At 45.1% G+C, this 25,706-nt stretch overlaps 1 protein-coding gene across 2 annotated transcripts in view; it reads right to left on the bottom strand.

The window, feature by feature from the left end:
* Nucleotides 1–25,648, bottom strand: part of LOC118225718 (retinal-specific phospholipid-transporting ATPase ABCA4-like) — a 38,723-nt gene extending 13,075 nt beyond the window's left edge. Inside the window, exons 1-27 of one of the 2 annotated variants that reach the window (XM_035414600.1) lie at nucleotides 25,449–25,648; nucleotides 23,681–23,798; nucleotides 22,827–22,920; nucleotides 21,927–22,068; nucleotides 20,900–21,039; nucleotides 19,665–19,792; nucleotides 16,867–17,064; nucleotides 14,856–14,945; nucleotides 13,051–13,291; nucleotides 12,704–12,843; nucleotides 11,617–11,733; nucleotides 10,079–10,276; nucleotides 8,454–8,659; nucleotides 7,423–7,599; nucleotides 6,732–6,954; nucleotides 6,071–6,292; nucleotides 5,527–5,731; nucleotides 5,164–5,241; nucleotides 4,839–5,051; nucleotides 3,870–4,047; nucleotides 3,628–3,759; nucleotides 3,393–3,532; nucleotides 2,955–3,092; nucleotides 2,348–2,538; nucleotides 1,702–1,807; nucleotides 1,195–1,400; nucleotides 844–898 (exon numbers count right to left, since the gene is read on the bottom strand). In XM_035414600.1, the coding sequence (XP_035270491.1) occupies nucleotides 844–898; nucleotides 1,195–1,400; nucleotides 1,702–1,807; nucleotides 2,348–2,538; nucleotides 2,955–3,092; nucleotides 3,393–3,532; nucleotides 3,628–3,759; nucleotides 3,870–4,047; nucleotides 4,839–5,051; nucleotides 5,164–5,241; nucleotides 5,527–5,731; nucleotides 6,071–6,292; nucleotides 6,732–6,954; nucleotides 7,423–7,599; nucleotides 8,454–8,659; nucleotides 10,079–10,276; nucleotides 11,617–11,733; nucleotides 12,704–12,843; nucleotides 13,051–13,291; nucleotides 14,856–14,945; nucleotides 16,867–17,064; nucleotides 19,665–19,792; nucleotides 20,900–21,039; nucleotides 21,927–22,068; nucleotides 22,827–22,920; nucleotides 23,681–23,746 (4,024 nt within the window). In that variant the 5' untranslated portion in view covers nucleotides 23,747–23,798; nucleotides 25,449–25,648. Of the gene's footprint in view, nucleotides 1–843; nucleotides 899–1,194; nucleotides 1,401–1,701; nucleotides 1,808–2,347; nucleotides 2,539–2,954; nucleotides 3,093–3,392; nucleotides 3,533–3,627; nucleotides 3,760–3,869; nucleotides 4,048–4,838; nucleotides 5,052–5,163; nucleotides 5,242–5,526; nucleotides 5,732–6,070; nucleotides 6,293–6,731; nucleotides 6,955–7,422; nucleotides 7,600–8,453; nucleotides 8,660–10,078; nucleotides 10,277–11,616; nucleotides 11,734–12,703; nucleotides 12,844–13,050; nucleotides 13,292–14,855; nucleotides 14,946–16,866; nucleotides 17,065–19,664; nucleotides 19,793–20,899; nucleotides 21,040–21,926; nucleotides 22,069–22,826; nucleotides 22,921–23,680; nucleotides 23,799–25,040; nucleotides 25,066–25,448 lie in introns of those variants that run through there. The other variant, XM_035414601.1, reaches the window with a different exon arrangement.
* Between the last annotated feature and the right edge of the window lie 58 nt (nucleotides 25,649–25,706).

The following is a 25,706-nucleotide window of genomic DNA, read 5'->3' as shown; positions in this document are numbered from 1 at the left end:
AAGATAAAATCACTACCCTGTGGGCTCTGTAATAGGATTCCGGGCTTTGTGGCTATCTTCTCCTTCAAATGAAATAAGAATCAAATCAATTCTTCATGCTAGGAAAATGGCTTTTATTGGGAGTTGCACTGAAAATAGCAGCTAAGCAACGGAGGTATTTGTTTGGTTTGTTGCATGTAATTCGCTGGCCAATTCTTCAAACTTCTTATCCCCATCGCCTAGCACTCTTTTCTGATGTCACTTCTTTAAGACTGTCATAGCATGCTACTGCATGTGGATTTATATAGGGATTATCTGTAAGACTATACCATTTATTTATATAGATCATTATTTGTGCAGTATTTGTAGTATGGTTCTAGGCTGTCATAAGTTAACTTACATTTAGCACTTTAATGGTGTTGCACATTAACTCCATGGTATGGGAATGACATCAAATGATCAAATAACCCTGCTGCATGCAGTTATTGTAAGTTACTCTGTATATGAGTGTCTGCTATATGAATGTAACATAAGGTAATGTCACATCATTTAAAGTCACAGCTGCATGCAGACAAAAGCTCTGCATAAGCTTTTCACGTAAGCTCTGCCCATAGCTTCATTCTCTACGACTTCACCTTCAGGTGCATGGACATTAACTGTGCGCTTGCTCTCTATAAGGAGACTGAATGGTGGGTTGACAGAAGACACTTGTCAATCACGGGACCATCACCAACTGCACATAAACACACACATCAACACATACAGAGGGATTAGTCTTCTACACAATCAAAATTATGTTATACTTCAAAGTTTGGATTGATAAAGTAAAGGGCTGAACAAAGTGCAAAAAACAGCAGTTTTTACCAGGGGATTTTTTGTCGTATGTTCCCTCTTCGTCAGCAGTGATTTTCAGGAATATCTATAAGGGGAAAAGACAGGCTCTGACAATGTTTCAACTGGATGAAAACCACCCGTTTTTCACTGTTATGTTCTTATTAGCAACACCTATCATCAAAACCACAAAAAGCTTTGAATAACAATCCAGCCTTGAAAGAAGGCATGTTGTGATTAAGATGTTCTACACAGATTTATTCAAAAAGAGGCCCCCATATTCTCTTCTAAAGATGTTCAAAAATGAAATTCAGTAACAACGCTGAAAACGATGAAAGGATGAAGGTGGCGCATTTCTTCAGGCGATGAGATCACGTGACCCACCTCCTCCAGTGACGTGTCGGACACGCCGAAGCTGCTCAAGCCCATGTCGGCCAGCGTCTCCTCCAGCTCTCTGAACATGCTGGCGTAGGCCCGGTGCCTGAAGTCCTTGCTGGGCAGAAGGAAGGTCAGCTCCTGGCCGATGGTCTCAATGAGCCGGGCCTCGGGGACGTGGTCGTGGATCAGGGTGATAATGCTCTCCAGGTCACCTGGGACCAAGCAAGCCATCAACCGCCAGAAGCACATCAGTTATCTGACCTGCATCAGCATGTCTTCAAAAATCTGTTCAATGATGATGTCTCCATACCCAAGATAAATTAGTTGAATAATGGCATATACACTTTGGTAATAAACTAAGCCTGTTTTGACTTTGTAAAAGTCCACTTGGATGTTGGTATCTGTTACCCAAATAAATGTCAATACAGTTTAACTGAGAGGGAAAAATTCCATTGTAATCCCACATTTTGGAATGTTTTTTTCTGTACTATCCAATCATCAGGCGCCCTTTACCGTCCATGTGTCGATCGGGAGCGCTGGCCTGGGCCTGGACTTCCTCTTTGTACTTGCTGCAGATGGAACAATGGCAGGAGCATTCTGAGGTACAGTCACACTCAGTCTACAAGGGGACAAAAGCACTGCACTGTAACCCTGTGACAACACAGTTTAACATTCTGAGAGACAGTCACACTCAGTCTAGGGGGACAAAAGCACAGCGCTATAACTCTGTTCAAGTTATAACACTCCAAAGACACAGTCACACTCTTCATACAAGGGGACAAAGGCACAACGCTATAACCCCCTTAAAGTTATAACACTCCAAAGACACAGTCGCACTCTCCCTACAAGGGGACAAAGGCACAACGCTATAACCCCCTTAAAGTTATAACACTCTGAGACACAGTCACACTCTCCCTACAAGGGGACAAAAGCACAACGCTATAACCCCGTTAAGGTTATAACACTCCAAAGACACAGTCACACTCTCCCTACAAGGGGACAAAAGCACAACGCTATAACCCCGTTAAGGTTATAACACTCTGAGACACAGTCACACTCTCCCTACAAGGGGACAAAAGCACAACGCTATAACCCCGTTAAGGTTATAACACTCCAAAGGCAAGCCCCGCACTGCCTCCGCACACATGGCGCGCCTCACCTCCTTCCCGGCCACGCGCCTCTGGTCGGTCATGCGCCGCACCAGCGTCAGGTAGAAGCCGGCGCCCAGGCAGTTCTTGAGGAAGAGCGGCGAGCCGCAGCAGTGCAGGCGGCCCTTGGAGATGATGGCCACGCGGTCGCTGAGCAGGTCAGCTTCGTCCATGTGGTGGGTGGACAGGATGACCGTCCTGCCTGGGGAACGGGGAGAGGATACCTTGAGCCATTCACTAATTTACAGAAGAGTCTTCCCCTGTACCGCGCACCTCTGTTTCCAAATACAAAGCACGTCAGTCACAACTCGTTTACGGAGCCAATTTTCACTCATAAGTAGCTCATTATCGTATCACAGCTGTGTAATCCTCCTAATCTCAATTTAAATTGCCGCCTGTAAACTCAGACACAAACTGTCATACAGTTTTGCAAATGATATTGGAAATGTGTACATACTGTGAATGCTAAGGTGAATAGTAAGGAAACACTGCAGACACAGACACAGCTATGCACCAACAACAAAAGGCAAATGCATTTTTTTTCACGAGACAAATTTTTATGAGGAGAAATGATACTCAAAAATTCCTGCTTTTTCAGGGCAGGGGGTGCCCTTTTACCTGAGCGATACTTTAGCAGAAGATCCCAGATTGACCGTCTCGAGTAGGGATCAACCCCAGAGGTAGGCTCATCCAGGATGACCACCTTTGCACCACCCACAAACGCCATGGCAACAGACAGCTTCCTCTGCATACCCCCTGAACATTGGAAAAGACCTTCAGCAATAGACAGAAACAACAAACTACACAACAATGTATAATGTGGCATCCATTATGTGGGAGAGAGTTAGTGGCACAGTCCATATACAACCTATCTGAATAGTGCCTTCTCACTTTCTTTACATTGTTCTGGATAAGATTGTCTGGTAAATGAATGTAATGTAACGGTCTACGTGGAGCCTCTCTCCCCAGTTTCTCTAGAAATAGGCCACGAGGAAGGAGGGAGGCTGTAGTAATCGGTCCAGACAGGAAGTGGACAGAGGGGCGGGTGACACAGACCAGAGAGATTCTGAGCCTCGTCGTTTCTCTTGTGAGGGAGCCCCAGGTCTTTGAGCATGTTCTCCACCTCCTGCAGGGCCTCGGGGTAAGATCTGCCTTTCAGCAGGGAGTAGAAGAGGATGTGCTCCGCTACGGTCAGACTAAGGAGAGACAGGGAGAGAGACAGCGACGGACACATCAAGACAGACATCGCCGCATAACACCGAGTGGAGAACCAGGCGAGAAGGCGACCTACTGGTGGAACAGGATGTTGTGCTGGGGACACATCCCCAGAGACTGGCGAATAGTGTCCATGTCTGTGCGGATATCTTTTCCGTTAATATAAGCAGTTCCTGACGTGGGAGGGAACAGACCAATCAGGATAGACCTGGGACGAGAGCAGAACATGATACAGGGTAACGTTAATTTACAAACCATTTCACTGGTGAGGACATCACAGCATGTGAGGATGGGGCAGAGCACGGGGGAGTGGCTTACAAGGTGGTGGTCTTTCCCGCCCCATTTTGCCCCAGGAAGGAGGTGATCTGCCCCTCGTAGAAGGTGAGGGTCAGATGGTCCACCGCTGGAGGCGAGTTTCTGCTGAACACCTTGACCAGGTCCTGCACAGACACACCCATGTTTAGGCCTGTAGGGTCCGCCTCAAAGAAGGGCTTCCCTGCAGGGGGCAATGACAGGGTCAAAGGTCAAAGTCCAAAACTGAATCACTCACACAGTGGCGTGGGATTGACTGCAATCACATTTTACCAGGCTACACACATCACTATCATGATCCCTTTAAAAATTATCGCCAAAAGATAATCACCTTAGACAAAGATATTGGTACATTTCTGATAAAACACAATGCCTTTCCCACACATAAAATATTGTTCTCATGGTATCTATGATGTAGAAATAACACTTCAAATTTAGGAACAAGGTTCAAAAGATCAACACATCTTTGTAGAAATAAAACCAGGCAAACAGTTTAACAGAGCTACATTATGTCAGGGGAAAGGAATGCTGTTTGGTTTCACCATAAAAAAATGCTTCCATCATTTATTAACCAGCACACTGATTACATTTCAACCTGCCAGGCAGCGCGGTCAAGGGCATGACGCTACCGTGGTTACATGGGCAAAGGGGATGGGGTGAAGGCAGCATAGGCATTGGTGTGGTCAAATGGCACCATTTTTATTTGGAAATGCTTAGCTGGACTGGAACAGAAGAAAGCCTTGGGGTACATCAGGCACTGTATTTTCCAAATGACCCTGCAAAATAATGCTTTCATAATGGTCTATTGTATATTAATGAAGAATTGAGTCAAACATGACTCTTTGTTGTCTTTTATCATGTGACAACGAAAATCTATTGCAGAGGCGAGGTGACTTTTTTAAAGATAGACGGAGTAATATGGTTTTCCTCTATGAGCTGTTTTACAAAGCCACCATTTCTGCCCCTCCAGTCTACCTGACTGCTCTGCCTCCTGCATCCTCCTCTGGTGCTCCTCCTGTCTCCTCTGCTGCTCCTCTCTCTCTCTCTCCATCTTCCGGCGCTTGTCCTGGTGTTTGCAGAGCCTGGAGTCGGATCCGGGTCCGGAGGGAGACTTCCCGCCGCACTCCTCGGCCTCCGGCGTTCCGGAGCTTGGGAACTCCGGCTTCACGCACTCCGGCTCTGTGGGCGCTTGGTACAGAAACACGAGGCAGTGAACATGAAAGCCTTTTCTGTGTGTAATAGTGTGTGGCCTTCTATTTTGAGAGTAGCACCGTGTGGCATATTCAGATGGAAAACTGACCGTCCTGTGAGGGCTCCAGCCTAGCCCAGTACGACGGCTGGAGGGGAAAATAAAATGGCCGCCCGATTCCATACTGGCCTGTTCAGAACACAAAAGAATGACATAGAAATGTATATGACAGAAACAGAAGGACAGAGAGAATATGCTTAGTTATGATAGTCTGATAGTCTGGTGTATTGTGACAATGAATTGGTACGGCAGTATCAAATGGCAAAATAATTACTACTGAAAATACGATTTGCTATCAGCATTACACATTTCATTTATGTATTTATTACTCATTACTCAACCAAGAAAACTTAAGTATTGATTTTAGGCATGTGTTTCTTTAAAAAATGTAAATTAAATGCAACCTAGTCTCACCTGGAAAAACATTATCAAGGTACCAAGTGAGGATGGCGTACAGAAAGATGTCGAACACCATCATGCGGACAGACATGATGAAGGAAAATTCGTCCCCCTCTAGGGGGCTGGTTTGGATGTTGTTCCACTGCAGGCCCAGACCCTGCTCCTCGTACCGAGACAGGTACTCCGTCCCAAAACCAAACGCAACAGGGGACAGCAAGCTCTGAAACAGCAGTTTAATAATACAAGTCACACATACAAGAATGTAACAGTAGCAATGAAAGCTTTATCATTCAGTCGACAAATGTGTTATTTTTGAAGAATAAGGCTGATTTGCGTGTGGATCCCTGCCAATGTTGGCCATTGTGGAACAAATTATACAAAGTCAAACATTTCAGCTGGGTGTGCTCTGAAGTGGTCATATGGTGGTGCTAAAAATAGTAAACAAACAATGTAATCAGCAATGGGTCTGTTTTTAAACCACACTCTAAATCCACTCTCAGTGTAACGGGGCACCAATGTTGGTAAGCAGAAGTTTCTGGGGTATTAAGCCACAACGCACCACCATGATCTTCATATCCTTGGTGATACGATCCTGCCAGGCGAAACAGAGGATGTGTGGCAGATACAGGGTGAAGTATATGATTCCGCTGCAAGCGGCCGCCAGGTTGGCCTTGTTAAAGAACACACTCATCAGGAAGCACTGCATGATGGTCGCCACGGTGAAGGTAAGTAGGAACAGGAAGAGGATGATGGGGTTGCTGTAGGTAAGCACTTTCCCTCCCTGAAATTCAACCACAACATCATTGACATCATCACACCCAGTTCACGCTTTTGTGGAACAGTTTCACACTATAATGGCACATAATAGTACAAGATGAAAATAAAAAGCATGCTTCATTAATTGCCACATAACCTGCTTTAAAACTGACTAAAACAGAACAGTACTCCACAAAAAAAGAAAGAATATTTTTCCTCAAAAATTTGACAATTTGTTTCCAATACTCTGAAATTCACAAAATGTCCACTAGGGGCCAGTCCTGCTCACTGGAACATGTGTGAGATAACCAGTTCAGCAGCTGGACAAACTCAGGTTAAGCCAGGAGGCACAAAGCAGATGTAACACCAGCCTGACAGCAAAGGGCAGTGAATGGGGTGTGAGATTCCAGAGCTGGGACAGGGTCCATGGGGCAAGACAGTGGGGGGAGGGAAGGGCCTCTCACCATGATGATGGCGGTGAGCAGGGCCGTACTGGCGCTCATCACCAGGAAGCTGTCGACAAACCAGGCGCTCCAGATGACGCCGTTGGTCACGCCCATGGCCTTCAGCGTCTCCTTCAGCCTCAGCTCTTTCTCCAGGACGATGCTCTTCACCGTCATGGAGACCGAGGACACCCAGGCCAGCACCGTGAAGATGGGGAAGCAGCGGTTCAGCGTTAGCATGAACCTGCGTACGGGAGAGGGGGCAGAACACAGGAAGTGAGCCTCGAATGCAGTCCCTTTCAGGGAGACCACACTTTCATCCAACTCAAGAGACATACCCACAGGTCAGCCTCTGCTGCTTCATTAGCAGGCAGAAAAATTACCACTAACAAGACTCCACCCTCAAACACTGACTTTGTTTCCTTTAATTAAGGAGGGCTACATTCCAGGGTAAATCAACAGTGAACCAAAATGATGATGAGCATTCATTCTAGCACGGGTAATGTACTCATTGTGAAAGTGAGAATAATTGCTTGAGGTAAGAAAACTACAGGAGCTAGTAATGGGAGCATGAGGTTCCATGAATCCAAAACAGGGTGGAGCAACCAATCAGTCAACTAATTGATTTGAACCAATCATTATTCTTTATCAGGAGAAATACATTTTGATTGGTTCAAATTGCAGTGAAACCGTTCGACAGGCGTTCTCTCACAGGTCGTCCACGTAGCAGGGGTAAGGCATCTGCTGCAGATAGATGCCGAGCGGCCAGTCTCTGCCCGTGTGCGCCTTGACCACGCCTTGCTCGACCATGTCCTGCAGGTAGGCGAAGCCCCCCCACACGTAGCGCAGGTCGTCCACGGGGTCCGCCCTGGGTCCGGGGTCCCAGTACCTGTCCGAACGGAGGAGATCAGAGGGCTGTAGGCAGCGGGCGAACCCTTATCAGCTCAAACAGCGACCGGCTGAGGAAGAAGGCTTCTCCACACTCTGTTCTCAGGAGAAGAGATCAAAGCCACCTGTTCTCCGGTTTCACTGGAGTATGGCACCCTCACCTACAGTCTTGTGTCAAAGACACCCGTGATCTTGCTTTGACATTGGCACAATTTTCCTGCACATTACCACTTTCTTCCTGTTCAAAATTATTTAACAAGTAGTTGTTTAATCATATTCTGTACCATGTCTAATTAGGAATCGTTTACATGCAATTATTTCAAAACGACCAAAAAGTGTACCTAATTAGCTGCTCAGAACTCAATTGAGATGTGTAAGTCTGACGTACACACAGGTTACATTAGCCCTCTTCATTTACATCCACCTGTACATTGGTAATTGCCAACTAATGAGTGACATAAAGGACCATTCATCTCTCCTTTCATCTCTCTCTCCCTCTTCCTCTCTATCTTCAACCACACAATCCTATTATTCATTTCCCAGGAGGACTGAGACAGCCATCTTCATTGAAATTCTTTTCACAACAGCAGCTGTTTGTTCTGTCAAGCTCCTGTCACTCTCTGCACTGCCACTGAGGGTGGGGGGGAAGCGCTGAGAATAAGAAGTATCTGTTTGAATTAGGAGCGCACTGTTTACACCCACACACATGAATTAATGACCCGTTCTAATTACACTCTGGGAAAACTGATAACACGGTTAGCTACGGTGCTAAATTGTGCCACCTTCCCCCTGAAAGACAGGGCTGCCTTTGTGATTTCCCACACAGGTGTTTGCCGGTGGCCTGGCAGGGCTAACCTGTCTTTGATCTTATTGGTGCGCTCCACCGCGTCGATGTCCATCCGGATCTTGAACTTGACGTGGGCCGGCACCTCGGTGCTCCAGGGGTGCGTGTCGAGGAAGACAAGCCCCGCCCAGAACTTGTTCTCCTCCAGCAGGCGCAGGGCCTGGTGGGTCATCTCGTCCTCGTCGGAGGTGGCCACAAACTTGTCCAGGGTCAGACACTGAGGGGCGAGGGGGGACAGCGTGAATGGGGGAAACTCCCCCGAAACAGAGCGAGCGGGTCTGGAGCGCACGGCGAGAGAATGACGGCCATTCTCCGCAGGAGAGCCCTCCACGACACACAATGCCGATCCCACAGCTTGCGCTCACGCTCCTCCTCTCCTCGACACTTCAGCGGTGGCCTCCTAATGCACGTAAAGCCTGTCCAATCACATTCACCCCTCCTCGCCAGCCCATTCCGCATTACAGTACGGTGCTGGAACCCGACCAGGCCTAAACACAACGCTTCCAATGATCCACGCCGGCCCCAACTTAACGAAGAAAGGCGCTAAAAGGTGTTGCTTCGCTTGGAGCGGTGGCAAAGCCGATGGCACGGCGCTCTCTAGTTTGGCTTGAGGGCGCTCTCAGAAACAAAACAGCCTCACGGACTCAAATCGGCCGGCCACGCGAATAGAAAGCTAATCTGAAGAACAGGGCCGGCCTGACAGCTATACCTAATTGGGCTCAATCAGCTGGGCGTATGTGTCGCGCTCAAGTGCTGTTAGCGGGGCCGGAGACAAAGGCGCGGAGGGCTAAAGATGCACGTACAGACAGATAGGTTTCTCCTTCCTTTCGATCCGGGAACGGTAGGCCGCAGCCCCAGAGGCGAGAGAGGGTGACAGATGAATTGAGCGAACCGCAGAGCGATTTGCCCCTCTTACCCGTCGAGCCCCCCGCGACATTTCAATGAAGCCCGTATACAAAAAAAACACTGAGGTAGGGTTCTCTCGCTCTCCACTATATCAACCATTCACAAAAGGGGTTTGAATGTCGCTGACAGGAGGGCTGTTTTTTTTCCTCCTTTTCACTACTCTAGATTGAGTGGAATTTCTTTAGCAGCACTAAGTGCCATTTTGGAGGTCCTGACCACAATTTTACGGTCCTATCACTAGGGGATTGGTGATAACCTTGAGGAGTTTTTGAAACTATTCTCATTTGGACTTTGGAAGGGATATTGTTATGCTAAGTGAATGGCCCAGTACGAAGTGAAACATTTTGGAAAGTATTCAATCCAGCAATCTAACTTTGGCAATTGTTTTGTTAAACCTGAAAATAAATGTAATTTATTTGCATAGATAAACCATTCTTCTACTGATAATATCACTGCTTAGAATAAGTAGGTAGAACCCCAAAAAGCACAGAAAGAATCAGCCAAATTTTAAAAAGTTCAAACTAGTTTTTAAATGACCAATAAAACTGAGACACTTCTCTTCATTCCGTCATCACTGTTCAAAACAAAAACCTATGTATATGTGTTGACTTTCTACCACTTGAGTAAAGCTTATTTATTGAAAAGGCAGTATCAGGCAGTATCAGGTATCACATACTTTCTTTCAGTTTCAAGGTGGCATTTTGATCAGTACCCAGTCAAGCTAGCTTACCTCTCCATACTGGTTTAACGTGTGGAGGATCCGGTCTGCCATTTCAAAGATGTCCCTCCAGTCAAAGTTGGGCATGTTGTAGGAGCGACCAGTGGGCGGTCCAGTGTACAGGAAGTTGAGGATATGTTGGGAGGAGAACTCTGTATCCTCTAGGCTCTTATCAATGAACTCCATCACTATAGGGTTCCTAATTGCCTTCTGAAAGGGACACATTCCAGTAAACAGAGAAAAGACAAGCATGAAACTTTAAAAATGATCATGAATAACCTCAACCTGATACCAAACATGAGTATTAAAACTGAGCAGTAAGTTAAGAAAACATTAAGGAAACAGATCGAAGACAGATTATATTCCTTATGGTAAAACAGCCGTGAGTGCTATCTGAGCCTTGCTAATGCCAGATCCACTAGTGTACTGGTGCAATTAAAATAATTAGTCGTTAATGTGTATGAATAATTTGTATTTAACATAGGTATTGTGGGTACAAATGCACAAGATGCAGAAATTAGGGAAATATCTAATTTTATAACATCTGGAGATCTTGGCGTCATGGGTCAATACTTACTTCCCAAGACTTTGATAAATATAAAGTACAAGTATGGTATATTTGGGATTTCTGATTTGGAAAAACAAGCACCTTCCGAAATGTTGTCTTTCGTGCAGCGTTTAGGGGAGATGTTCAATCCAATGCTCTGAACCCAACCTCTATCCATATTCTACTGCTATATTGGCTGCAGCCACGATTTTGACTGATGTCTTTGAACAGTTCATTGCTCACAACAAACAAGTCTTAGAGGAGGAAGTGGCGTTACACTAGCTCAAGTACAAAAGTGCATTGTCTTTTGTTAAGAAACATAATATTTTGACCATCGGATAAGCCTTAAGTCATTTTTTGTGTGAGCCTTGAGCCGAGTTTCATTTTCTCTGCTGCATGAGGTCACATCTCAGTTGTCAAAGCACTTTTTAAACTCAAAAAGGGGTCTTAGGTTCAAGTTCTCTCCCAATGCACAAAAAAGTAAAAGGCTAGTTTCCGCTATTTTTGAAGTTGAGCAAGCACTGATTCAAAATCATTCACTGGAAACTTGCCTGTCATTTTCAAGGGTTTAATTTGGCACACACATAATGAGACAGAAATAATAATTTCAAAAAAAAAAAAGTAACCATTGTGTCACAATTGAGCTGGATTTAATGACCAGCAAATTGATCTTCTTGGAATAACTTAGTTTAACGGGCACAAAAGCATTGCAGTCATTCTCTGGATATCCCCCTGAGAATTTTTAACTTACCTTTTTTGTAAATATACTGTAAATCTTGTATATACTATATGTGTATATGCTGTAAATTTTGTATATACTGTGCGTGTTTATAGTGTAAATCTGGGCTTCCTCTGAGGGCTTTGCTCAAACAGGCATAGCAAATACAGTCTGGTAATGATTGATGAGGTTTTAATAATAAAGTTTAAAGGAAGCAGGAACAAGGTGGTGGGTTCAGGGCGATAAAGGATTTCTGCCATGCACTTAAGTGGAGCTGTGCCTTACTCGAAGCATCTTCATCTGAATGCCGGTCTGGAAGAAGGACCAGAGCTGGGGGCCCACCTCCTCCCAGGCCTTCAGTATGTTCCTCAGCCTGTCCAGCTCCTCCAGAGTGGTGTTGGCCTGATGGACACACACAGACACACACACAGGCGCACGCGTATGCACACACACAAACATGCGCGCACACACACACCACCACAAGCAGGCAAGCACACAAACCCACCACATACACACACACATACATGCAACATAAGCACAGCATATCTATTCTCTTCATGCACTCTGAGACCACCTTCCAATGAAATCTCTCTCTCTTTCCCTCTGTCTTTATCTCCATCTACCTCTCTCCGTCTCTATCTTTCTCTCTCCCTCTTCTTTATCTCTCTCAGAGAGGGGCGATGGAAAGATTAGGGGATTGACAGGTTAGTATATTATGTCTTTCCGACAGGCAAAGCCTCAGTGTCGCTGTAGCTCAGAGGAACCGATCATGCAGGCCGGGGACACTGCCTCAGGAACAGTGAGACATGATCTGACCATGTTTACGTATCGGAGACTATGCTTAACCCCCAGCCCTTCCTCCAGAGCAATTAAGACTGGAACCTGGGGGAAATGGAGAACAAAACGTGCTGAAAACCCAGATAACGGAAGCGCGCGTGTGTGTAACCTTCTGCCTAAAGCGCCACAGCCGCTTACATAACAAAGTGTGTCGGTGTTCATGGATGAGGTAATACACAAGTGTGCTTCCAGCTACTCGGTTATCTGTCTGTACTGCCAAGGGCACACAAATACCTCCCGAAAGCCAAGATAAGCTCAAATTAATATCAATTTCAGAGTGAGAGCCACACAACAGAAGCTGTATGGCAGCCAGTCGATAGTTGTATTGCCAAGTGAGTGACAGCCGCACAAAGAGGCCTACTGCTACATACCTGGATAAGAAGACCTTACTAATTAGCACTGTTTTAATGAGCTGCCAGGGAATTTACTGTCGACTTTAAGCTTTTTCTGTTTAGGTGCAGGGTGAGAAATTGGCTCAGGCCCGATGTATGTGCTGACAGACAGGAGGTGCCGGGTGGAGCACAGGCTCGCTTACACTCTTTAATATCTGCCTCACTGCTGGGGAGTCGGGGGTGTACAGGATCTTTCCCATCAGGAGAGGCTTGACGGAATTCCACGCGATCCTGGTGAGGGGGTCCGACTCCAGGCTCCGCATCACCTCATTGCAGAAGTGGGCTGCGGAAAAGGCGGAGGAGCAAGGGATCGCGAAAAGTCTTTTCATTTTTCAACCTTTCAAGAAATGATTCAACGAATTTAGCACTCTGAACCCACTTCGCATTAATCGCAGGGGGTCACGTTTGGGGTGGTGTTTTGAAATGAAGGCTCCGTTCAAAGAGAAAGGGGGGGGGGGGGGGGGGGGGAGGCGTGCACCCGATGACTCACTGGCCGTCTTGTCATAGGCGTAGCTCCTCGGGCCCTTGGTGCTGTTGATTCCCAGGAAGGCTTTGTAGTTGTTGTCTTCGTACCAGTTGTAGGAGGCCACCCTCGAACCCGAGCCCTCGGGGTACCCGCAGAAGAGCTCGGAGATGACACTCAGCAGCTGGCTGAACGAGGGGCTCTCCATGCTCCGCACAATGGGGCCCAGGACACGGAGGAGGTCCTTGAAGCTGCTCCGCCCTGCCAGCTGTAGAGGAGAGAGTGAGTGCCATTCAGGTTGGACAGCCCCAGCTACCATCTCAGGGAGGATAGCCCATCTAATCTAATAATGGGAAAGGAACTGCTCTTGTAACTCTGAGGTAGAGTACTGCCATTGCACTTAACCTGAATGGCTTCAGTATGTTGAACTGTGTAAATGTATAATATGTAAATGTAGGCTATGGATAAGAATGTCTGTTAACAAGTAGCACTAGTCATAATAACAGCAGTTCAGGGTAGGTTACTTGACTCGTGGATTGAGAGCAGCGATTTGAAAGCCCAGATGAGATCCTATTTTCTGCATGAAATGACGATCCTTGATCCTTGGGGACTAATAAATAACTAAGATTCCCATGGAAAAAAGCACCCGCACAGACGATCAACAGTTCTAATAAAAGATAAGGGCAGCCTGACAGCTGCATGAAAGTCAATGTTCTGGATAAAATGTGAACCTAATGGGATGGTCAAGGTCATTTTACAAACCCATAACCAAAAAACAAAACAGTATTTATGCTCTGTTTTTATTTAATTCCTAGCTGAAACGAGACAAATAAGAGAAACAATATGCCCGCTCAACAAGTTCAATGAACCCAAACAAAGGCCCTCTTCATTAGAGCCATTTCCTCTGTCCATCTGTGAAAGGGGTCTGTCTCTGTTTGCCCACAGCACAAGGACCCGAGGCTGATATAGACAAGTCACTGTGACCAGTGCATTCACCGGACATCAGGCTGACACTATTACACTGTCTACTCTGATTAACAAATTTCTACTGACGGAAGGGTCTACTAGAAAACAGTTTGTTGTGCTGAACATTTTTTCCCAGTGTCTCAACTAATCATTATGTATTTCAGCGAGAAGCCAAAAACCTCACATATTTTGAGCAAATAATTGCGCCTGAGGGGTGGAATCTCACCCAGCGGGCCTCAACATATTTTGACTGACGCTTGGGAAATGACTAACCGCAGTCAAGGCTTTGGTCAACCAGGCAACATGATGGAATTCAGCCCCACCCACTCCACAGGAAGTCCCCGGCACAAAGTGTCCCTCGAACAGCAGCCAGAGAGTTTCCTCCAGGAGGGCTTACGCTCAGAGCCTGTTACAGTGCTGGCTGCTCTGACCCTTCACCTGACTCACCTGACCCCACACTACTGCTTAAATCACAGCAGATGGCTGCAGTCCACCCCCGACCCCCATCACTCAAATTATATCCCCACAGCCTGAGTTTACACAAACCTGAGGAGGAAACAACCATTTCCTGGATGCTAAAAATACAGGGAACTTTTGCAGAAAAAAGTATAGTATGAGTTTTTCTGAATGTTTTTTTTTTGAGTTTGTATTTACATTCAATACACTATTTCATATAGTCTATATGTTGAACTGTTCAATTAAAATGAAAGTATACGGTGAAATTTCTTTATAAACCCCACTGGGTTTGTCACCTGACCTGCAGATTCCTTTTCATAACTTTGTTCCATGTTTACTGAAATGCCCGTTTTACCTATTGTGTTAATAAATAAGACTCAAGTTAAAAAGGATTCAGGGGCTGGCAGTACCTCTCTCAGTTTTCCAGAAATGTCGGTGAGCGCTTGGCCCCAGAAGGCGAGGTCGATGCCGGAGGACTGGCTGTCCAGCACCCGGGGCAGCTGGGAGAGGGGAAAAAAAAAACACTAGCACAAAAACTATGACCATAAAACACGGTGAAATGGGGAGGAGACAGCACTTCAGAAGCCTGCATTCTTTCTGCCATCACCACTGAGAGGCCATCTCAGTTTTACCAGTACTAACTGGAACATTGACCTAGCATTCATCACACACTCCTTGTTTTACATGTTTGTCTTTTACAGAGATGTTGTAAATTATAAGGTCATGACATGGCACTAGGGGCTAGGTGAGGCTGTGTTAGGAGGGTTATATGTAGACACGTGCACTGTCTCTGCTGCTTTCATAATCAGAACGGTGTAGCTCCAGTCATATTGGATATAAGTGGACCCAATCTGCAAGCTGGCACAATGCTTTCCGTGTGCACCACTTCTATAATGCACGTGTTTTATGAGGGCTTTATTCCTTACAGAGGGTTTTCCGACCAGCTCAAAATACAACAGGCAAAAGTTCAGGAAACGCTACGTGGCAACTAACATAAACTCCGAAATAAGACATCCTTCCGCGGACATTCCCTGGTCTTTCCTCCTGAGAGCCGGCTCACTTCACACGAGAGGGAGGGAAAGTACAGCCCTGCCGTTTCAGCTACAGGCCTCCTGCCCTCCAGCTAGCCAGAGCAGGGAACAAGAAACCATAGAGCGTGAGTTTGTCGCACCATCATACGCAGACAGAATAGAGTTATTCTAAGAATCTCCCTTCTGACTTAGCCTGACCAACAGGTGTTCCCTCTAATCTTATTATTAAAACAGGCCAAGAGCGCCACGGGGGACGGCCACCTCCCGCTACTGGCTCGAGCGGCACTACCTTGTGACGTGCCTGCATGGTGCGTGATGAATGAGCTAAACAGCACAGTCCTCCAAAGGGATCATGGTCCACAAACCACCGCGTCATTAGTGTAATCCCAGGGTGCGCACACCCATTGCACAAGCCAACGACAATATATTTTCCTTTTAAGAACACCGCGCAATGTATTTGTTTCTTGACCGTGTTTTGGTTTTGCACGATGCCAGGGAACAAATGTTCTTTGGAGAGCGTACATATAAATATATTTTTTGAATTCATAATCGTTTTTTTGGTTATTGTTGGAAGAGCAAGAAGCCATGATTGAAGAAAAGCGGGAGTGTTGATTTCATTCTGTAACTCGCAGGAGAGATAGCGGCCAGTTCCCTCGAGACAGAAGAGACACGAGAAGGGAAAAGAGAAACGTTTCGCAAAAAATGTTTTCCTCTGCAGGAAATGCATGAGTAAATAAAATATTTCAATCTGGAATGTAAAACAATCTATCTAAAATATTGTCTCTTACTTTTTAAAGTGAGTACCCCCCATATTCTTAGACAGCTCTTAGTTATTATCCACCTTAGCCTTCTGAATGATTAGATATAATTGGACCTTCTGGTACCTTCTGCTGATTTCAAAGGCATGCTTCACAGAAAAGTACCAGTACAGGTGCCTGTTTTCATGTATAAAAACATATGGCTTCTTACAGTTGTTTTAATGTCACTGTTTTCATCTTTAATATATCCTTATGCACTCGTTTGCATTTGAAAACGAAATGCCAGTCTCAATTTGGCTCTTTTCCTGGACAAATAAAAGACACATCAAAACTATAAATCACTTCATCAAATGCAAGAGCATAACATCTGTTCTTAACTTAAGAAGAAATACAAAGCTTTGCCCTTTGCTCTGTTCATTTTAGTTACAGCTGAGCTCTCTGAAGTGTGTTTGTGAAGATGAAAACCAGCGCACGCCTTTAGCCGAACCAAAGCTAAGGACGAACGTTGATTGAATTCAGCCCATTACGTCACACAGGCCGCCATCTTGGCCTGTTCACTGGCGGTTGCCGGGCCCGATGCCGGGCGACCTTTGAGCGCGGAGGCCCAGAGGGCGGGAGGGCGCGACACTGACCATGCGGAAGAGCTTGAAGAAGTCGGCGTTGGCGTAGAGCTGGTCCTCGATGGCCTGCAGGCCCTGCGGAGAGAGCGAGCACACGGCGTTGCGCACGGCGTGCAGCCCCTGCGCGCTGGGGAAGACCAGGAAGCGCTGCAGCAGCGCCGGGCTGCAGGCGATGTCCTTCAGACGCAGGTCCGGCACGCCGTACGCAAACTGCGGAAGCGGGAGGGAACAGGTTGTCACAGCGTTCAAAACAGAATTTGGTGGAACGAAGGAGCTCAGCTACTGCATTCATCCAAACTCAATGTCATTCAGTTAAGATGAGGTTGACTAATCAAATGTTTTTGCCACACTGCCTTCATGAGTGAAATGGTCTTATATGCTGAAGCTCTAAATCATTACAAAGGAATAAACTATCAAAGCCTCAACTTTCAGGTCATCAGATCACCAGTCTTCAGCAACACAACTCCCAACTCTCCCCTAACCCTGCTCAGCAAGTGCAGGGGTGCCAGACGTATACGTTTAATGTAAGTATGGTGAAGACAATTTAAGAGAGCGATTAACATTCTGTACACGGTGCTCCCTTAGACAGGAATGCTACTCTCAACTCCCACAAAAAGCAAATATTCATTCCAGACAATTTACTTGAATGTGCAACTGTGTCATTAAACAGAAGCCCTGCCACTTCAGGTTTTATAGAAAGCTTATAAATCATTCTACCTCATGCATATCAGGATATTTATTCTATTATGGCAAGTGATACAAATGAAAACATGGTAATTCTGTTAGGAAAACGATTAGTGTACTCAAATTCCCAGATAACTGTCAAAAATCAAGTGGCGAAGCTGATGACAACAATTTTAAATGTCAATAACACGTTGACCTTTACAGGGCCAGTACAGACAATGAATACAATCAAATTGCAACTCTTTTTACCTGAAGCTTGGAAATGCAAAACTGTTTATCAATTAATCAAATACTACATATTAAAGTATATATTTATAGTTGATTATCACTGGGCAAGCCTTTCCAGAGGGAAACGGAAAAAGATAAAACCGAGCGAACAGTCAGTACGGAACTTCCAGACAGCCCAGTGTCACAATCTGTCTGAACTTGAGAAGTATTTTTGAAACAACAAACAAAGTGCTGAGTGTAAAAGGGATTTAGGAAGTAAATAGGGTCATGTTCCTTTTGAGCTTGGACTAGCCTGTTCAAAAGAACATACTGTACACAGCTCACAGAGCTCCCCTTCCTAATCAACGCACAACCACCCCCAAAGCCATTCAACCAACTCCAATAAAAACGAAGTCCTCAGATTAGACACTAGGAACTTCTCCAAGAGCCAAGGGGCCAAGATCACTTGGCAGCAGCAAAAAGGATCGCCTGACACACTGAACGCTGGAGCTGTTGCAGCCTGTGGTAGGAATGGCCCTTTTAAAAGACAAGTTTCATCACGACTCGAAGTTTCAACACAATTTCACATATTATGCGAGCCATGGGGTCTGCACTTAGTAGAGAGGAGTTCAGCGTATAATTAATGTTTGGGCTCTACACACTGAATTCCAGTTAAGCCTTAGTCACCTCCAGGAAAAGACCTGCCCCAAGGACCTGCTGACTCTGGAACCTGGCGGAATTCCTAACCCTAACACATACGTTCACAAAAATGTCTAAAGGAAGTAGGTGCATGGGGCCAGCAGCTGCTCAAGCAATTCTGACAGGGCAACCACATTCCGCAGCACAAAGTCCAGTATGATTTTCCGGGACATTCTGCACAGAGGGTATATTACCGATCCCAGTGTTTCACTGGTAGCTCAGTACAATTATGTGCAGGTGTTTATGTTTGTGTATGTGTGAACACGCATGTGTGTTGTTATTGTGTGTAACTGAGCATAGCCTATTTACTGTTTGAGACAGCATGTGTTGTTTTCTTTTTGCGATGCGGTGTATATTAATTGAGTAAGTGTGTGTGTTTGAAAGCATGTTTATATGCATGTTTGTGCGTGAGCGTGTGAGTACGTGTGTGTGTGTGTGTATGTCTGTGGGTGTGTGCGTGCGCGCACGCGCGCCATACTGACAAACAAGCAGAGGTCCCCTGATAGCAGAATCACGGGAATATTTCTCCTGATTAGTTGCTAAGGAATTATCCAGCCGGCATATTCTCTTCAGACGGCCGTGGTGGTGAATTAGCCAGTCCTGAGAAAGGCCAAGCCAGTGAAAGGTTTGCATTTTTGGATGCATTTACATATGAAAGCTGGTCAAGAACCATTCAAATACTGATGTCATTCCAAGGTTTTTACTTCTCTCTTTTTCTCCCTTTTGTTTAGCGGCCAGTGGGTTCTGCGAGCTTTCACTTCCCACACATTGTGCTGTTTACCGGTGAACGGAACGTAGCCCGGGGATCAAAGCGCTCCACCACGGTGCGATTCATATCCACGGCTCTATTCATACGCGCACATAAAAACAAAGGGACTCGCAGCCTAAATTAAAAGGGTCTGATGGGGAGGGCGGGGGGGGGTAATGATATGGCTGCGAGGCATTCCTGTGAGCAAGAGTATAATTTATATCCAACCAGAAGGCACCAGGGATTACAGACACGCTCGAAAACTGATATGTGAGACGCTGCGAAATACACCAGCCCCTGTATTTTATGTGATTATGTGACATTGGTGATGAAAAGTCAAGTTTCAGTTATGTTGCCTACAGGCAAGATAAGAAAAAATGTGGCGTCAGATTGTTAAAGACCAACTGTTGATTCCCATAATTTTCCCACGGGATGTACCACAGGGAGGGAGGGAGGGTGTGAAGATGCGTACCTGCTCGGGGCGCACTTTGGCGTTCACCAGCTGGTGCACCACGGAGTCCGTCAAGCCCACCTCTCCCCGAAGATACGCGGTGAGGGTCTCGTTATCTTTCAGTATGTCCTCTATCTTCAGACCGCGACCTGGCCAGAGGAATAGAGGATAAGGGCCCTCTCTAAAGCACGCACATAGACTGCTGGCTTAGCAGCATCTCACAGATAATACAGAAATAACAGCAACGCGCTAAAACTTCCAGACTCGGATCAAACGTGCCGAACCCTACGTTCGCCCGACTGTTCACGGTGGACCCTCTGAGGCTAAACGAGCTTGGCGTGTAAAGAATCCGAACGCAGCCCGCGTCCTAGGAGGTGGAGCTGTTGCTGTCTCTCAGAAAGCCGCGGAACGAGGGGTTAAGAGTGAAACGTTGCCAAAAGCCTTTATTAACCGTGGCCTTCCGCCATCGGGGCCCCCGCTTGCATGGCTGGTATCTGCTAACGGGCTGGTGTCTGTCTCCTGAGTGCATGGAGGGCCAGGGAGGGTCAGTGAACTTTGTCAACAAAAGAAGCTTTGCCTCAGAAAGAGGGACATGACCTTTCCCCGGGCTCTCTGTTCCCTGGACCCGGACGGGGCGCTCTGCTTTGTCTCCACTTCCATTTAATACACTACACGAGGAGCTGCAATCTCTGCTATGTGCGCTATGCATTCTAGCCTGATAGAAAAAGTGAGAACCTTTTCACTGAAATACCAGCGTAGTGTGGGTGTGGTCAGGAAAAGTGGAATGTAATCAATCAGATTCAGGATGGTGTCCTTTGACACACTCACCACTCACCACGGAGCTCATCAAAGAGCTCTCCGGCTGGACTGACAAGCCGGCTGACAAGCCGTGAGGAAGCTGCTTTGTATCCCAGATGGGTCATTGCCGTTTTGGCTTTGGACAACGCACACAAGCTGAACTGCTTTAGCAAAATATCCATGCCTATAACATAAGCCAAATCTGGCCTGGATCCGTTAATTTTTCCTTAAATTGGACTTGCCAATAAATACAAGCGTTTGTACTGTTATTAACAAACACAGTTTGTGACAATTGAAAACACCAAACTGTGTTTCCAAAGAAAAATACTAATGCATGCATTCATAATTCATTATTCACAAGTCAAAGTTATGGACAAATTTTGATTGGCTTGAAAGCTGCAGTAGAGATGTCAGTTAAACACAGCGCACAAAACACATTGGCTCAGTGTCATTCCCACCAGCGATCTGGGAGGGGTTGGTCCAAAGGGTGTCCATAAAGGTTCCCATCGCCGTCAGCTCCCTCCACAGACGGCCCACCTGCTGAAACTCTGGGGCGCTGAAGAGCACCTCCTGAGCATCCGCGTAGAAGCGAGCCAGTCTGGAACACACAGGTATGCAGACACAGTGATGCAGAAGGTCTACACACACAAACAACACCACTTACAGCTGTCTCACTCTGCCTCTCTCCCCAAAGCACTGTCTGTGGAGCAGAGTCAGAGGACAGGGATGCCATGCAGCACCACAGGGCATTCCACTCTCCTCTGTTGTCCATAATATTTTGCTGAGGACCATACTGTAAGACGCAGTACTGTGGCTCTCTTCTCCAACATGCACGTAAGCAGCACTGCACCATTTACCAGTGCTTCTCCACAACTACTCCCTTTTTACCTTTCAACTACAATAGGGACCAAAGTCTGAGGACATTACCAAGAACTGATTGCTTTCATTATTTATTAAGGGCTCGTATAATTATGATACTCCATTTATACTTCTTATTCAAGAATTAATTGTTTTTGTAAAAAAGTGAGTAGGTATTTATTAAAGGTTAAAAATTGTTAGTACTTGGTGTGTCCGCCTTTTGCCTTGACAACTGCCTTCACTCTGCTTGGCATTGAGATATAATGGAAGATGAGGTGTTGAATATGAGGTGTTCCTATAGATGGTCTGTTGATGCTACTTGATGTTTGGCCTATTACCTCTTCAGCTGCTCCCACAGATGTTCAACTGGGTTCAGGTTTGGTGACTGTGGTGGGATTACCATTCTAATAAGCTCCACTTGTTCTAAATAATGTATTCTTGAAATAGAGTGCAATTTAAATATCATAATTGCATTATTTCTTATGAAAACAACCAGGAAAACCAGGTAATATGTATGCCCAATATTTTATGATATAAAAAACTGCTGGTGTGTGAAATCCAGCCTGCCTCTGTATGGTAGACTACAATCCGTGTGAGGCGTGAAATGGGCGGGGCTTGGTGACTCACATGGAGTTGTTGTAGTTGGAGACGAGGCCTGGGGACTCCCCGCGGGTGGGGTATCGGAAGCAGGGGTTGTTTACATTGCAGAAAATCCCCTGGATCCAAGGCAATATTCCAGCAGACGGCATTGCTTTGTTGGGAAAATGGCCTGTGAAGTGGATAGAGCACCCAGCGCTTTAACTCAGAACAATTTACACACCTTTAGCATAGAGTTTAGACACTGTTAGCCAGAGCGACTGGCAAAAGTACATTTCACATGGTGAGCAGACACCATATCAGGTAGACACAGGTAAAGTTACAATCATATACGGTAAGTGCCATCATTAGGATGCACGTCTTAAGACTTAGGAGAAAAGGAAGAGAGTTTAGTAACTTTTTAAAAAAGAAAGATTGAAATGTAATCTGAAAAGGGAGAAGCCTAGTTTTTAAAAGGTTGCGAAAGACAGCCAGTGAATCTGCCCTCCGGACTGAATGGGGAAGGTTGTTTCACCGTGAGGAGCGGCTGTCGGATGCGTGAAGAGATACAGTAGGACAGCCAGCTGGCAAGAGGATGCTGAATGGAGAGGTCTAGTCAGAGTTGAAACTGGATACTGTATAGATTTTCTCATTTTTTGTGTCCCCTTACACATTTAATGTGTTATAATGACAAAAACGTTTTAGAAATGAATTTCAAATGTGTACAATCAAAAAGTATTGGAGTGCAATGCATATTTGCACAGTAAGCTTATGTATTTATTTACCTGTCATCATAATAAATATGATTAACACTGTAATAATTTTGCTTTGCAAATATTAAAAACGCTCCTTTTTTTCTTTAACTTATAGCAACAAGACAATTGTGAAGTGTGTGCAACTGCCCAACTTGAATCCATAATATGAATAAGAAGGTCTGGTCCGTCTACTTACACTGATGTTGGCGGTAGAGCGGGTTAGCTTTCCTCAGCCACACCAGCCCAATGAAGAGCATGACAGGCCACATCATTTCAACAAAGAACCGAATCTGCAGGGAGAGAATGAGTCCACCAATGCAGAGAATTCACTGAACCAGGAAATTCTGCATCATCTCCCATTATAATTCCTGGGATATAAGCCATAATCACATTTTAAAATGAGGTGATATTTCAGCTAGTGGAGCTGGCAGATTACTAACAATGGGAATTATTCCTAAAAATAATAGTTTAAACAACATATTATTGTACATTGGAGCCAACCTTATTTTGCAAAAAATAAAAATCTAAAAAATAAAAAATAGCCTATATTGGGATTAGAGTTTCCAGAAAGATCCACAATAATAATGAAAGTGATTTAGTTTATGGTGCATGGGCAAAGAAGCATGACAAATTCTCAGTCCTCAAAATATACTGCGGGCAGGAGGTTACAGTGAACTTTAACTCCGGAGAAGAGCACCTGAATCCCTCAGTGCTGCTCTCTGGTTCTGCATTTGTGTATGAGCCCTAGCTCTACTTCAAAAGGACTCTGAGGGGATGATTGAGGAAACTAGCAATGGATGGCTGAGCTTTCACAATGCTGCTCGCTCTGGAGCCACTCATTGAACTTGTTCAGCCTCGCCACAAGAGAGACAGGGGCATTGTGGGTAAACATTTCCATGCCCTTGAGGTCCTTGTCCGGAGGGTGTCCTTTGTGCGCACCCTGACCCTCGCTAAAAAGCTCAGTCAACTCCATAAACTTGTATTCTGAATCCCCCACCGCACACACAAATACACAGTGATGGCAGGTGAATGTGATAGAGCAGGTTGTACCTTCTGTCTCTTACGAATTGTCCAGTTTTTCCACAGCAAAAGCCGGATCTGTGTGCCCACACCCATGGCTCCTCTTAACCCCCTGCCCCCCAACAGGGGTCACCAGCAGGTCACAAACCTTGAAACATACAGGCAGTACAATTTACGTCACAGGAAACAGGCAGTCCCACTGTCAGAAATATATATCACTGCAATAAAGGTATTTTGGAACATGTTTTTTCATGAATTGAGGCAAAGTTTGGACATAACATTTTTCACAGATGTCAAACACAATCCTCTTCTTTAAATGACACAATTTTAATCAGGTAACCAAACTGTTCTATGTTGTTACTAACACAGTCTCTCTCCAGGCAGAACCTAGTGCAAAAGTTGTATCAGCAGCATAATATATTTTTTAAATATGGGTTAGGGAAACTTTCTGGGACATGACAATCAGCTTACCTACAGATACACTCTGATTCCTGGGGCAAATGCAATTGAACTGAGTCACCAGAGAAATACAAGCATACTTCTCCCTCTGCAATGTATTAATGGGGGAAATGGGGGAATCATCTTCCTGTTTAGCTGAAAGGAACCCCTATAGTGGCATTATCAGCTTTTGGAACCCTAATGGGTCAGCACTTGAACAAGTAATTAAGGAGTGATTTAAGAGAACAAAGAAATAATTGTCAGTTTAAGATTTGTTTAAAATATTGTGCAGGAAATCTTTTTTTTTTTTTGTAAAATATCTCTGTATTCTGTAATGATTGATGACAAAAGAAAACTGAATTGGAAGGAAATCAACTTTTTAAATGTAGGCCTATCCACTTTAAGGAGTCTGAATTGTAGGCTACATGTAATTATTGACTGAAACACATTTTGCATACAGAGATAATGAGCTCCTAAAATATTTTCCAAAACAAGTCAATGGTACTGTTGACTAGGTACACAAAAATAATAATAATAATAATTATCGCCATCACAATCATGTTAGGGAATAATAGATTAATGACTGACTGTGTACATTCATCTGAATAGCGGAGTGATTTTTTTAAAGACGCGTCCTTTGTACAATCACCTAGCCGTCTCATGACAATCTTAACATGACTGTATGGAGTCTATGACTGTTGTTTCCGTATCTGCATCACGATCTGCAAGCTGCGGTCAGAATGTTTTTCAGTAGCCCCTCGGAACGATTACTGATCAACGGTGGGTGTTAGGCCTGCATGTGTAGGCTACAACGTGTTTTCTGTATTTTGTTTTAACGCGTAAATTCGCATCAATTTCATATGCAAACACATTCACATAAGCCTACTTAACAATCGAGGTGCTTTTGGGGAGGATGAAGGTAAGATCCCTGTTGACACACTCCACTAGTTACCTAGTCCAGTAATTTTACTGACGGTAGCCTACTCCAGCCTGGTCGTTTGGAATAGGCCTATAAATCAAGGTAAATCAGTCTGAATCATCAATGCAAATTAATCCAGTCAAATTCTAAAACCCTTTACGGTTAAAACCAGACGTCGCTCATATACCTATTACACTACCATTCAAAAACGTGGATCTGATTAAGAGTTCAATCATCATCTAATGGCTGAACTTTACTTGTTCGTATAAAAAGATCCCGCACTGGCATGGTTGTTTCTGACATGCATTACACGGGCTCTATTACGAGTTAAATGCGTGAAATTCCAGTATAACAAGCGGTAATTCTAACGTGTCCCTTGGTCTGCTGTAATGAACATGGATAAAACAAAACGCGACTAGATAGAAAGCTTGAATGGCTTACCTCAGAAGTAAAACCTAAAATTTGCACAACATCCCGTGAATATATAATAATGAACTACGTCCCACAGCGAGTTACATGTCGGTACTAACACGACTTTCTTCAGACCCAGCTTGAACTTCTAATCAGATTGTTTTAAGCTGCTTTCTCAGCAGGCTTGTGCCAGTCACCCATTTTGTTTCAGACCTGCTACCAGAAAATACTAAATCCTAAATCTTGCGGGAAACACATTTGGGTGTTATTGCATATAGTAGATATTTT

The sequence above is a fragment of the Anguilla anguilla genome, chromosome 4, assembly GCF_013347855.1.
Source record: "Anguilla anguilla isolate fAngAng1 chromosome 4, fAngAng1.pri, whole genome shotgun sequence".
NCBI classification, from domain to species: domain Eukaryota; kingdom Metazoa; phylum Chordata; class Actinopteri; order Anguilliformes; family Anguillidae; genus Anguilla; species Anguilla anguilla.
Note: the sequence above shows the minus strand (reverse complement) of the source record. Positions and strands in the feature narration are given on the sequence as shown.